Genomic DNA, 11,448 nt, shown 5'->3' with positions numbered 1-11,448 from the left:
ATTTCTCTACAGCAATATCGGGATAATAATTAATGCTACTGGAGGGAATATGGTTAATCAAAAGGCTAGATAAAAAAAAACTTAGAAGCTTAGATAGAATATAAATGGGAATGCTTTCCCTGAGATTTGAATCATTTAAATTTTAATTTGAACGGTCTAAATATAAAAATTATTATATTAATTTTTATTATATTTATTAAAATAAAATTTTATAAAAATTATAAAATAATTTTAATAAATTTTTTATTTTTAATATGGTTTAAATTTAATTTAGAGGATTTAAATTAATATTAAAATTTTTATAATTAATATATATTGATTATTTAAATATACTCTATGGTTCAAAAAATACTGGATCGTGCAAAGTACATCTAAAAAATTTGACATATTCAATTATAAAAAATTTTAATATTAAATTGAATCCTCTAAATTAAATATGAACCAAATTAAAAAAATTTATTAAATTATTATATAATTTTTATAAAATTTTACTTTAATAAATATAATATAAAATAATCTTTTTAATATGGATCATTCAAATTAAAATTTAAATAATTTAGATCTCATTCTAAAAATGAGCACCGTCTTTGAAATGAATAGAAAACTGTTTTCAATATAAATAAATAAATAAACAAGAGATACAAGAATCCGATATATGCCAATCAAATAAACCCTATCCATCATGACATCTCTTACAGACTTACTGGCTCGAAATGGTTTGATGATTATCAATAGTGCTAGTGGCTCTAGGAAGTGGGAACACTGATCTCTCATCAGGAATGGTTTACGTTGCTGGCGATGCTTTTGACGGCCGTACCCAAGTGTCCCTGGTCCCTGCAATCTCTCTCTCTCTCTCTCTATATGCGTGTGTGTGTGTGTGTGTGTGTGTATCAACGGTTCAGTTTATTTAGCACTTTGGTTTGTTAGCCAACTTGTATTTATATTGGACGCACCCTGATGAAGATAAGGGCGAACAACCACTTGTTGGTGTGGAGTTTAGAACTTGTCTTGGATCCACAAGTAATTACCTATATCCGATAACTCAGTCACCTAAAACTTTGATGTAAAATTGTAACTACATTTTATTACCACCTAACTTGTTTTATAAGATGCTCTGCTCTGGGCATTGGGCAAATTGAGAGGAATAGTCAGGCTCCACAGCTAGATTGCAGTTAATTGTGTAGTTTACAATAACACGGAAAGTGATGAAGAGCAGTCCCACTAGAAGGACATTGTCCCGGTCATAATCTAGGATAATATTATAAGTCCCTTGAACGCTAAACTGACAACTCTTTCTACCACATGTTTCCATCCATTAATGAACGAATCACCTCAGGATCTCATATGCGGTGGAGTCATTATTAAGCTGCTCATTTTCCCAGCTTCGCTTAGGAGCAACTCTTTCATGGCGTGGGAAATATTCCTATACCAGTGAAAACCAAATTGAAGTAAGTTCCAGAGAGGTTCATTTAAGCATATATGCTAGTACTGTGTATATACATACCTCCATCTTTTTGACAAGCTCTATTGCATTTGGGGCAGAGACAATTATGTGCCGTGCATTGGGGCTAATGAAGCCTTCCTCCACAGCTTTGTCAACGAATGATAACAAGGAATTGTAGTACCCATCCACATTCAACAATCCCACCTTCCAGAATCGGTACTTTGGCTCAGCCATATGCAAGAGATGTGCAATTGATTTGACGTACTTATGACGAGGAAAACTTACTGGTTTGTCATGGATTCCGAGTTGAGCCCAGGTGATAACCTCCAGAAGCTCCTCAAGTGTCCCATAGCCACCTATATCATCATTCACCATACTTTAAAACACAGTCCCACGCGGTTCACTCTACACTCTGTTTGCGTTGTTGGCAATGGTACAGAGGCCAACACATAGTTTACTGTTACTTTGTGCTGACACTTGTAATTTATGTAGTTGTCACTCTTTTGGGCAATGTAGAAAAAGGAATTAACCCAGGGTTATGATGCTGGAACCTATAGGCTTTGAATTATGCCCTGATGCTTTGTCTGTATTTTGTGATGAGTCTTGATTAAGCTCATCGTACCCCATGACAGAGAATTGGCTTTATGAAATAAGGCTCAAGTTCGACCACGAACCGTAAAATCAGGATCGAGAAGTAAGAATTTTTATGCGTAAGACATTGTCAAAGACGCATATACCCCTGATCTGAATTTAATGTGCACTATATCTAGGTTCCTAACTATACCACTCCCCAGATTTAGTTCACTCATTGATGTAAAACGATTATGTCACACTAACGTAATTGGATATGCTATAATCATAAAAATAATTGAACTTGTAGTTATTTACTTTATTTGAGATATTTTATTATTTAAGAAGTCTTGATTAACTTTGTCATCATTTTTTGAGTGAAAAAAATAGGGAGCATTCAAAAAAAAAAAAAAACACCACTGACATTATCAAAGCATGATGGTAGACTATAAATTGTTATTAGATGTGCATAAAACTTGATATGAATTAAATTGTTATTTATAAATAAGGCGCTTTTTTATAAAATTCGTATATAGTTTTTGCGTTTGGAAAGGTACACTTTAGTTTTTTTTTTTTTTGACCAGTGAGGTACACTTTAGTTTACTGACACTCCATAGAAAAAGGAAATGAAAAAAAGAAAAAAAGAAATTGCAGAGTTTACAAGCATTTCATCTGCTGCGCCCATTGGGTACAGATTTTGTCCCGTGAAACATCCACCGATACAGAATTTTAAAAAAAAAAAATTCATAAAAAAAAAAATCTAAACGCACAGTGATAGTCCTAAAAGGTATCTTTCCGTGCCCTGTTCATGCATGCTCATCCTAAAAAGTAAAAACCTATTACATCGATACACGCTTCCACCTTTTTTTTGCCCTTTAAAAAAAAATCTAGAAATAGAAAAATATTTGTGCATATTAATATAATATAAGATTTATTGGAAAAGCATAAAATGTGAAGATTTATTTAAAATTACGTGTGGGGGGGAGGGGGGCGGGGAACACAGCTACAGACTAGTTTACAGGAATTCACGTTGAAAACGTCCTATCCTCCTTGATAGTTGATATGACAATAAGACGGCACAAGGTGATGAAGAAATAAATACGGGTCAACTCTACGGGAGACTAAAGTGTTTGTTGCGTGAGGCGGATAAGACAAAAAAGTATAAACCTCACGTCCCTCGCTGTTGTATTTATATTGTTTTTGCAACAAAATAAAAGATAAAAAAGCAGAAGAGGGTTGTTAGTGTGAAAATAAAAAGGATAGGATGCGAACCGGGTAAGGCAATGAAGGCATCAGAATGCCTGGCCATCTCGGCTTTTCTTTGATGCATGTCTGCAACAGCCTTCACTTCTCCCACTGTTTCTCCAGTGATCTGCAAATTTCCAGCAACTCCCAAGTCAATCCAACTCGTCCTATCTCAATTGCAATGGTGGGTGTTGCAGGGGAATCATGCATCTGCATAATAACTACAATCCCTCGAAACAAACAAAGGCGACAGAGGACACAACAATAAAAGTTTCTTCCTTAATGATAGAGAAAATGGGGATAAAACTAGGCACGCCCCGAGAATCTAAAGTTGGCGCAATGCGACTGCCCGAGAAGGACAAAAACAGCTTCGTCATCGAAACACCCCAGATTGCCAGGTGGTCTCAAGGATAACTTCTTCCCACTCAGATGCACTCTCGCCACGTGTCATATCAGATATACTGGGATAACAAACCAAAGGCCCTCCTTCACTCCCCTTCAAATCACCCCCTTGCAATTGGAATGCAAAGCATTTTGAGTTACATTGTTACAAAGCCAAAACATGTTACGTAATTCTCTGTGTCTCTCTCTCCCTCTCCTCCCACTCTCTAGTCCTCTCTGTCCCTCCCTCGCTCTAAAATGCTTCCAAAACATCTTAGCATTACCTCTCTGGGCATCAGTGTCTTGGGTATAACCCTGCGAGACAATAACATGACAAACATCAGTTTTAGTTTAGTTCAAGATCAAATCTAATATCTTATGCAAATTATGAACACGACATGTACTCACCCTATCACATGCCGGCCACCATTATAAACAGCTTGGGAGATCAGCCCCATTAAACCAATGCTGCCTCCCCCATACACCAGATCAATATTCCTTGACACCTTCAACAAACCAAAAAAAGCATCTCAACAGTGAGTCGGGTTATCTTTTTCTAACAATTGTTGGGACGGGGGGCAATTATACAGCATCTAATTCATGAAAAGAAGGGGTTGAAGCAGAGAGAGTAAGGGCAAGGTGATGATTCTAGTTATTAAACAAAGGGTGTGCCAAAGACAAAGAATACCGAAGGTGCTTTGTTGCTGTGATTGAAACTCGGAACCAATACGGAAAACAAAGGAGGAGGAAGAAGATTAAATTGGTAACAGTTTTTTGGCCAATTTGTGGGAGAGACGAATGAAGAGAACAGACGAGACAGAGAAGCATTACCAACTCTCTTCCGAGCTCAATTGCAGCATCCCTGTAGCTGCTTTTCTTGCCAGGGCTGCTGCCACAGAAAACACAAATCCTCTTGAATTTGGATTGTTTCGTCTCACTTTCTGTCTCCATCTCCCTCGCTTCTCTCTCTCTCTCTCTCTCTCTCTCCCCCCCTCTGTGTCCCACAGCTTGAGAATCAGTGAGATTGGTTCATGGGGGTGAACTGCGGGGTTTGTCTATATATAACGGCAGGAGAGGCATACACTTGCACACGCAAGTCTGCATATTTTTGGAGCCCTTCCCGTCACTGACGACGCTGACTCACCAAGCTTGTATTGTGTGCACAACACTTCGTCCAGCGATGTGTGTGTTTCTACTTTCCCATGGTCCCTTGTCCCACACGCACGCACACACACGAGAAAACAAAGTAGCTAGTGGTCCTATTTCAATTATAATTACATGTTTATCACTTTTTCAGTAAAATCGTCGTGATTTTACCAATTATAAACTCCATAGGATTAAAGGAAAGTCTTCATAATTTCTTTCACTATGATAATTTTGGAAGCCTGAGGTGACAGCATTCTTTGTTTTTTATATGAGCCCATGATGCATGAATATGGAGGCAGCCCAAAAATTATTTCTGCTATTATTTGAGCTGTTCTGGTTAGAGATGTAACTTGGAAGGCACGGGGGCTGACCCGCTGTTGGAAAATTTCAACCCTGTCGATGAATTTGCTTAGATTCTTAGTTCACATAACAGAGTTTGGCACTCACTATTTGTGATGTGCTCGCGAAACCCCTTGTCACTACAGTTTTTGACGCTGTCATATCCTGTGACTTGCTAGCTAAACCATACGCACCTTTCATCTGTGGTTGACTACTCGTAATTCCATATTTTCATCGGATTCAGTTGATTGTGGTGTCAACTTTTCTGTTTGGCATGTGGTATCTGCACAATGTAAACCTCTTCTTCTAAATCGATCCTGATAAAGCTTTCCTGATCAATTTTGATTGAGCCTGATTGTGGCATAAACACAAAGTAAAAATGAACACAATCACAAAGTGATTGTGATTTTTTTTTTTTAAAAGAAGGTCCGATTTTGATGTTATAGATGTTATAGACGTGCAAGGTTTGTATGAAATCTCGCGTATAGGAGGAGAAATGGAGACCCATGACCCACTATATATGCACCCTAAACTACCATCCTTTACTCGACAATCTTGTTGCAGGCCTAGGAAACATTCATTATATTTTCTCACTTAGAAAAGAAGTCTCTATCATCTCCATGTAACCTTATTCTCTCCCGATGCGCCAAACCTTGCTGTCCCTATACAAGTAAACATACTCTGTATTTACAGGGTAAGCTACTAAACTAATTGTCATGTTATAAGAGATGCATAAACTAGGCTCTTGTTTTATCAGGAGTAATGAGTTGTACACACACACAGAAAAAGGGAGGGCGGGGTTGTATGTAGTCCGCGAGGCAATGATTTTGGATTTGTAAATGGCAAATAAAATAACCAAGTGGATTAGAGAGAAGAAATGTGAGTGTGTTTGGTCCGTGCAATAATAGATGTTGAAATGAGCTGAGAAAATAGAATAAATGGGGGATGCGTACATCACTGACATCCATACCTTTGCTAAGGAGGACGATGGAAAAGAGCATGTGCGTCCCCTGGCCATTATTTGATAACGAAGTTATGGAGAGCGTGAGAGAGCCGTTCGGTCATTTTGGAAAGCCTCTTCTCTCACCCCCCCCCCCCCCCAATCACAGCTCGACGCCTACGCCCCTGCCTCCCCACATCGGCTTCCCCAAATTTGGAAAACTTTGCTCTGTCAAGAACTCACCCTATCCCCTTCTTCTTCATCAACTGCCCACCAATCTTTTTCATTTCTCGGGGGAAAGGAAAGCAAATTGCACCTTCTCTCTCTCTCTCTCTCTGTTTTTTCTTTTTTTCAAGCCCTATTTTCATTGGTTGTCACCTTTTGTGTGTTAACAGCTAATCACGCCTTATCAGAACTCTGTGTCATTGGTCAAATCTGGCTTGTTATGTTTATCACTGCATAACGTTTCCTTGGTGGAGGGTTAAGGCAGACGGAAAAAGCAGGGTTGCAATTTCCTTTGTCCTGGACGTGCAAAAAAAAGGAAATGATCGCAACCCAAATGGAGATAAGCACGTTGGATTTTACTGTTGGAAATCTTTATCAAAAGACCGTCCGTTTATAAATTGTTGTTTTGCAGGTCTTAACCTCAAAACAATTGTAAAGAATTAGACAGCTGAGTGAGCTCGTTCTAATCTGTTAGCCTCCGTTACTGCAAGAATGAATGAAATTAACGCACATTGCTTGCTTTTGTATTGGATTGTCCTAGACGCACATTAGTTGTCTTTATCCACTCATTTCACTGCTAATCACTCTGTTTGAAAATGGGTCTCCAACGTTGTTTACTGATAAGGTATCATCAGAAATTAAGACAATGGAAAAGGATGTGCTTAACAATCTAAAGCCACCATAAATTAGATTGGTTTGAGTGTGTTTTCTCGTAGCTAGGGAGACTGCTGGTCATACGAAGTCTGAGTTTCAATGAATACTTTTGCAGCACCATCTCAAAAAAGCGTGGGAGCCTGATTGCTTTCTTGACTCCACATAGCCTGACTCTGGTGTAGTCACTTATCATTCACATTCATATACTGAAGTGGCCACCTTTTGATTTCAATAATAAATTCTTACTCGTTGCCAGAATTATAACTCTCTAACTCCTTCATGAATATTACTGTTCAACGTCTTTGTTGAAAGTGGAATAAAGCATTTTCAGTTAACTCCAAAATGTTAGGTCGTCCTATAATATTCAGTCTCCCATTTTGGCTGTTATCAATGTGGGACCTCCTATAGTTAATTATCCTGAAATTTGAGAAAATGAGTTATAATACGCCTATTTATTAATATTATATTGTATATATTAATTTATTGATTAAAAGGTTAATTAATTAATTAATTATTAATTAATAACATTTAATTAACGAGCATGAATTGGCGTGAATGACGTCCCAGTCAAACAGGGTGAGGATGTCTTGTGGGTCCTTCAGTTCCAGACACGTCAACAACGATATTTTCTTGAATTTCTATTGGCCAGAATATGGAAGACGACATGTGCATTGTTGGTTTTATGACCTCGCATGCTGGGACAATTTTTTTTTTTTTTTTTTCACATGTAGCTTGGGTAGAATCTCTTTCAGACGTGTTTCAAGAAAAATAAATTGTTTAGAAGCACACAAATGCAATCATTATGTATGTTGTAGTGATGCATTGCGTTGTGATTATAAAAGCAAGAGAGAGGAGGAGATTGAAGGAAGTAGCAGAAAGGGGATAAGTTGTGGCTGTCAACATGTTGGTTGATTCAAAATGGAAGACTTGGGCTTGGTGGTGCGCTTTCAGTCTCCGAGGAATCAATGCGTCGTCGCATATTCTCATTTGGAATCCGGGATAAAAATCATAATTTTACAACAACTTATCCAAGCACTCTTAATTTTGGAAAACTCCATTTACCTTGTGAAAAATATTTTGAAAAATTTATTTTTTTATTTGAGAATCAATTCTTAACAATTGAACATTTTTCATTTTTTTATTTTTATAATTGATTCTAAAAAATCATCCAAATATTTTCAATTATAAAAAATATTATTCAAATATCATCACATACATACGTTTTGTTAATCAATTTTTACCAGTTGTAATCCAAACAAATGAATAATTTTTTTAGCTAGTCACTTTCTCACACTTCCAATCCCACAAGCAAAGTTCCCAACAATCATCATCTCTGCAAATGGGGGGCTGCAGTTGCAGAATCCAACTTGTATACGCTATTCCCATTTTCGCCCCATCTTTTCTGCTTATTCTCGACTCTTTTTTCTTTACTTTAATTCCCCCCACCCATCCATATTCCATGCATTATTCATTATCATTCATCTAAAAGTCAAACGGACCTCAATTCTCGTACGTGTTGCCGTCCATTAGAGAGAGAAGGGGGGGGGACAGATGGTTGTAATTTGACCCCGAAAATAATGCATCCCCTCCATCTCTATCTAGTTAATGTGCACGTACGTGAGTGTTACAACAGTAAATTTATTGCTGTGTATGGATGAACTGGTAGAGCCTGGAAATCGGCGTGACCTTTGCAGAAGAATGAAACATGCACAGAACATGAGATATTCTTTGCAGTTTCTTTAACTAAAGTTGTCTCCCTCTCCCCCACTCGTCTGATAATTGTTTTGCAGCAATCAGCCATTCCTTTGTTTCCTTCTGTCACCACTGATATTCCTCGAAACCAAAAAAGTTTGCCACATCCATGTCATTATTGGCTTATCCTTATTGTCCTCATCGCCAAAATTATTCATCTTCTTCTTCCCCCCGCTGGCCTCACATGCTTTGTCCTTCCACGTACCTTTCAAAATTTCACCATTCACTTGCTTCCACCCCAACAATATCAATTAATAATTAGGCTCGTTCTCCATGCCAACAAACCTGTAGACTTGCCATTCATATCTCACAAGGCTAGATGCCACGATCTCATGGAATGAATAACATGTAAATAGGTTTCACTGGGATGGATTTCACCTAACCAAACTTATGCTTAATTAGTTAATTAAGTTTTGGTGTTTTCTCTTGTCTTGAACAGGAAAAGGGTTGGTAGGGAAACACGAGAAAATCATCACAAGAAGATTATCAATGTGCAGTTAAGTAATTAAAGTGTGATGAGGTGGTCCCGTGGGTAGCCTAGAGTTACTGCTAGGGCTGCTTTGTCAATTCAAAAGCAAGTCCTTTTGACTAAGCACATCCTGCATGCACTTGCGATCGAAATGGATGACCATTGCATGTACGGCCATCAACAAACAGATTAGCAAGTCAAATTAAGGACTAAATTCTGTTGATTAATTTTGGCTTAGTTAAAATGTGGCGAAAGAGGATTAGAGAGAGAGAGAGAGAGAGAGAGAGGAGGCACCGTCCTTTGGTTTGAAGGAATGGAATGGGTCACGTGCCGAAGTGGGGCTTCATCAGCATGATAGAGAAGAACATGCAGAGTAGTGTCGATGGTATGATATTCAAAAGTGAAAAATGGGTGTGTTTGTCAAGTGTTGGGGACTTACAATCATGGTGTTCCATCTCATGGACACTGACTTTCTACCCGTAGCTTCTTCATCGTGCTCTTTCTTTAATTGTCAGCAACATTCCTTCCCCTGGATGCTTATTTTCATTTTTGCTTACTTGTATGATGAGAGTGGCCAATTTCAATATGATATTTTGCCAAGTCAGTTCAGCTGCATGTGGTTTGCCACTTTCAAGCACTTGCCTCCTATCATTATTTGTTTTACAGTGCTCTTGGGGTTTAATTGCTCTCGGAGTTTTTGATATTTTTGTGTTGTGGGCTTCTTATACCAAAAACATAAAGACGAATAAATCCACGCCTGTTTTTCCTCAAATTTCAATAAAATTAAATCAATAGCGCAATTTAAAATGCTAATATAACAATTCATATGATACCCAATCACCGATTTTTTTTTTTAACGGTAACGTCTATTAGGAAATGGGTTAAATTACAGGATAACAAATTATTATTTTACCCCTCATGACATGGTTATTTATCTCTGCAATTTGGGCCACAAGAGTATCATTATTTTTTTGGGGGGGGGGGTGACAGTCTAGAAATTTACTTGGTGACAAACTCTTTTATCTTGAGTGTTGGAGGAGAATTGGGGCCGGGGCTATAGTTTTATATATGAGAAAAGAAAATTCGGTTAACAACTCTTTGTTTTTTGTTTATGGTTTCTCCATCCCCGTACCCTGCCGGGTAAGTCATTGATTGCCTTTGGTCAGGTTATCAAATTCACGTGCATTTGAATCTCTCTTCCATTCCATTCCCTCCTCCATCTTCTTCTCCTTCCATTCCATAACTTCCGACAATTTCGTTTCATAACATTATTGCTTATATATATATATATATATAGACACACACACATGTTCTTTTCGTTGGAACAAATAGGTCAGACGTGGTGTGGGGGTGAATTAAGTTGTTTGTTTTTTTTGAGCTTGCGCGTTGAAAGTTGTCTCACGGCTTGTGACCCGACCGTTTTAATTATATTGTTTTCAAGTTTCTTTTCTTCACTTTTCACTTCTTCAAAGGACAAAACTTTGATATTGAAAGGCGACTAAGTGATTGTGCCCATTATTACAGAAAACTTTGTCCATTAATCTATGCAAGTTTGTAACTATTATTGAGGTGTTTACAGGTAATCTATGGGAAAAGTTCTCGTGCCTAGATGTTGAGCAATAAAAGTGAAACTGCAAAGTTTCATTGAAACCGAGCCAGGCCAATAGTCAAAGTGGGTCCATTGCTAATCAAACTTCTGAGCTAAAATGTTTGTGGGGCTTAATTGGAGGAAGACAAATGACCCATGAAACACCCTTCAAAGATGCATAAGAGATCATGGAACTTGACTGTGTAACATTGGGGGAGGGGGTCCAATTCTGTTTACTTTTTTACCTTGTATTTTGTCCTTTTTTTAGAAGTTTGTTTTATGTTTTACCCATGAATATGTCTGCCATCCCTTTTCCATTGTCGAAAACTTCCTCAATTGCAAAGGGGTTTCAGTATAGAAACCAGAAAGAAACAATTTCTAAAGGAAATGACTTTATTCAAACTGAGGTAATGTGCTACAGCATAAGAAAGTGGTCTTTTTTTATACTGCTAGCTAGGATTTTGAATGAAAACAGAAGAGTTAAAAGGAGGTTACAAATGTTACAACTAGATTTTTTTTATTATTATTAACTTTGTGACGTTTTCAACTCAACGAATGCAACGTGAATGGAGGTGTAGCTCATGCTTCCATTTCATCCTCCCTGGGTTCGGTGGAACTCGCCCTCGATTCAAATTCGACATCATCATCAATGTAAAGAGATAGATCAACAATATTAAAGGTGGTAGACACTCCAT

The 11,448-nt window shown here is 37.7% G+C and overlaps 1 protein-coding gene across 2 annotated transcripts; it reads right to left on the bottom strand.

The window, feature by feature from the left end:
- Positions 1-1,135: 1,135 nt before the first annotated feature.
- LOC129315138 (cytokinin riboside 5'-monophosphate phosphoribohydrolase LOG1-like) lies at positions 1,136-4,680 on the bottom strand. 2 transcript variants are annotated; one of them, XM_054958696.1, is made up of 7 exons: positions 4,472-4,680; positions 4,049-4,146; positions 3,925-3,955; positions 3,287-3,386; positions 1,730-1,800; positions 1,505-1,648; positions 1,136-1,423 (listed from the first exon to the last, which is right to left on the bottom strand). In XM_054958696.1, the coding sequence occupies exons 1-7, from the start codon at positions 4,589-4,591 to the stop codon at positions 1,328-1,330; spliced, it is 660 nt and encodes a 219-aa protein (XP_054814671.1). In that variant the 5' UTR covers positions 4,592-4,680; the 3' UTR covers positions 1,136-1,327. The 2 variants fall into 2 exon arrangements, with proteins under 2 accessions (XP_054814671.1, XP_054814672.1); XM_054958697.1 differs by lacking the exon at positions 4,472-4,680 and adding an exon at positions 4,329-4,450.
- Positions 4,681-11,448: the final 6,768 nt, after the last annotated feature.

The sequence above is a fragment of the Prosopis cineraria genome, unplaced genomic scaffold (assembly GCF_029017545.1).
Source record: "Prosopis cineraria cultivar Desert tree isolate PC_DT_omini unplaced genomic scaffold, ASM2901754v1 PC7, whole genome shotgun sequence".
Lineage (NCBI taxonomy): Eukaryota > Viridiplantae > Streptophyta > Magnoliopsida > Fabales > Fabaceae > Prosopis > Prosopis cineraria.
The sequence above is the reverse complement of the archived record's forward strand: the minus strand, read 5'-3'. Positions and strand labels throughout refer to the sequence as shown.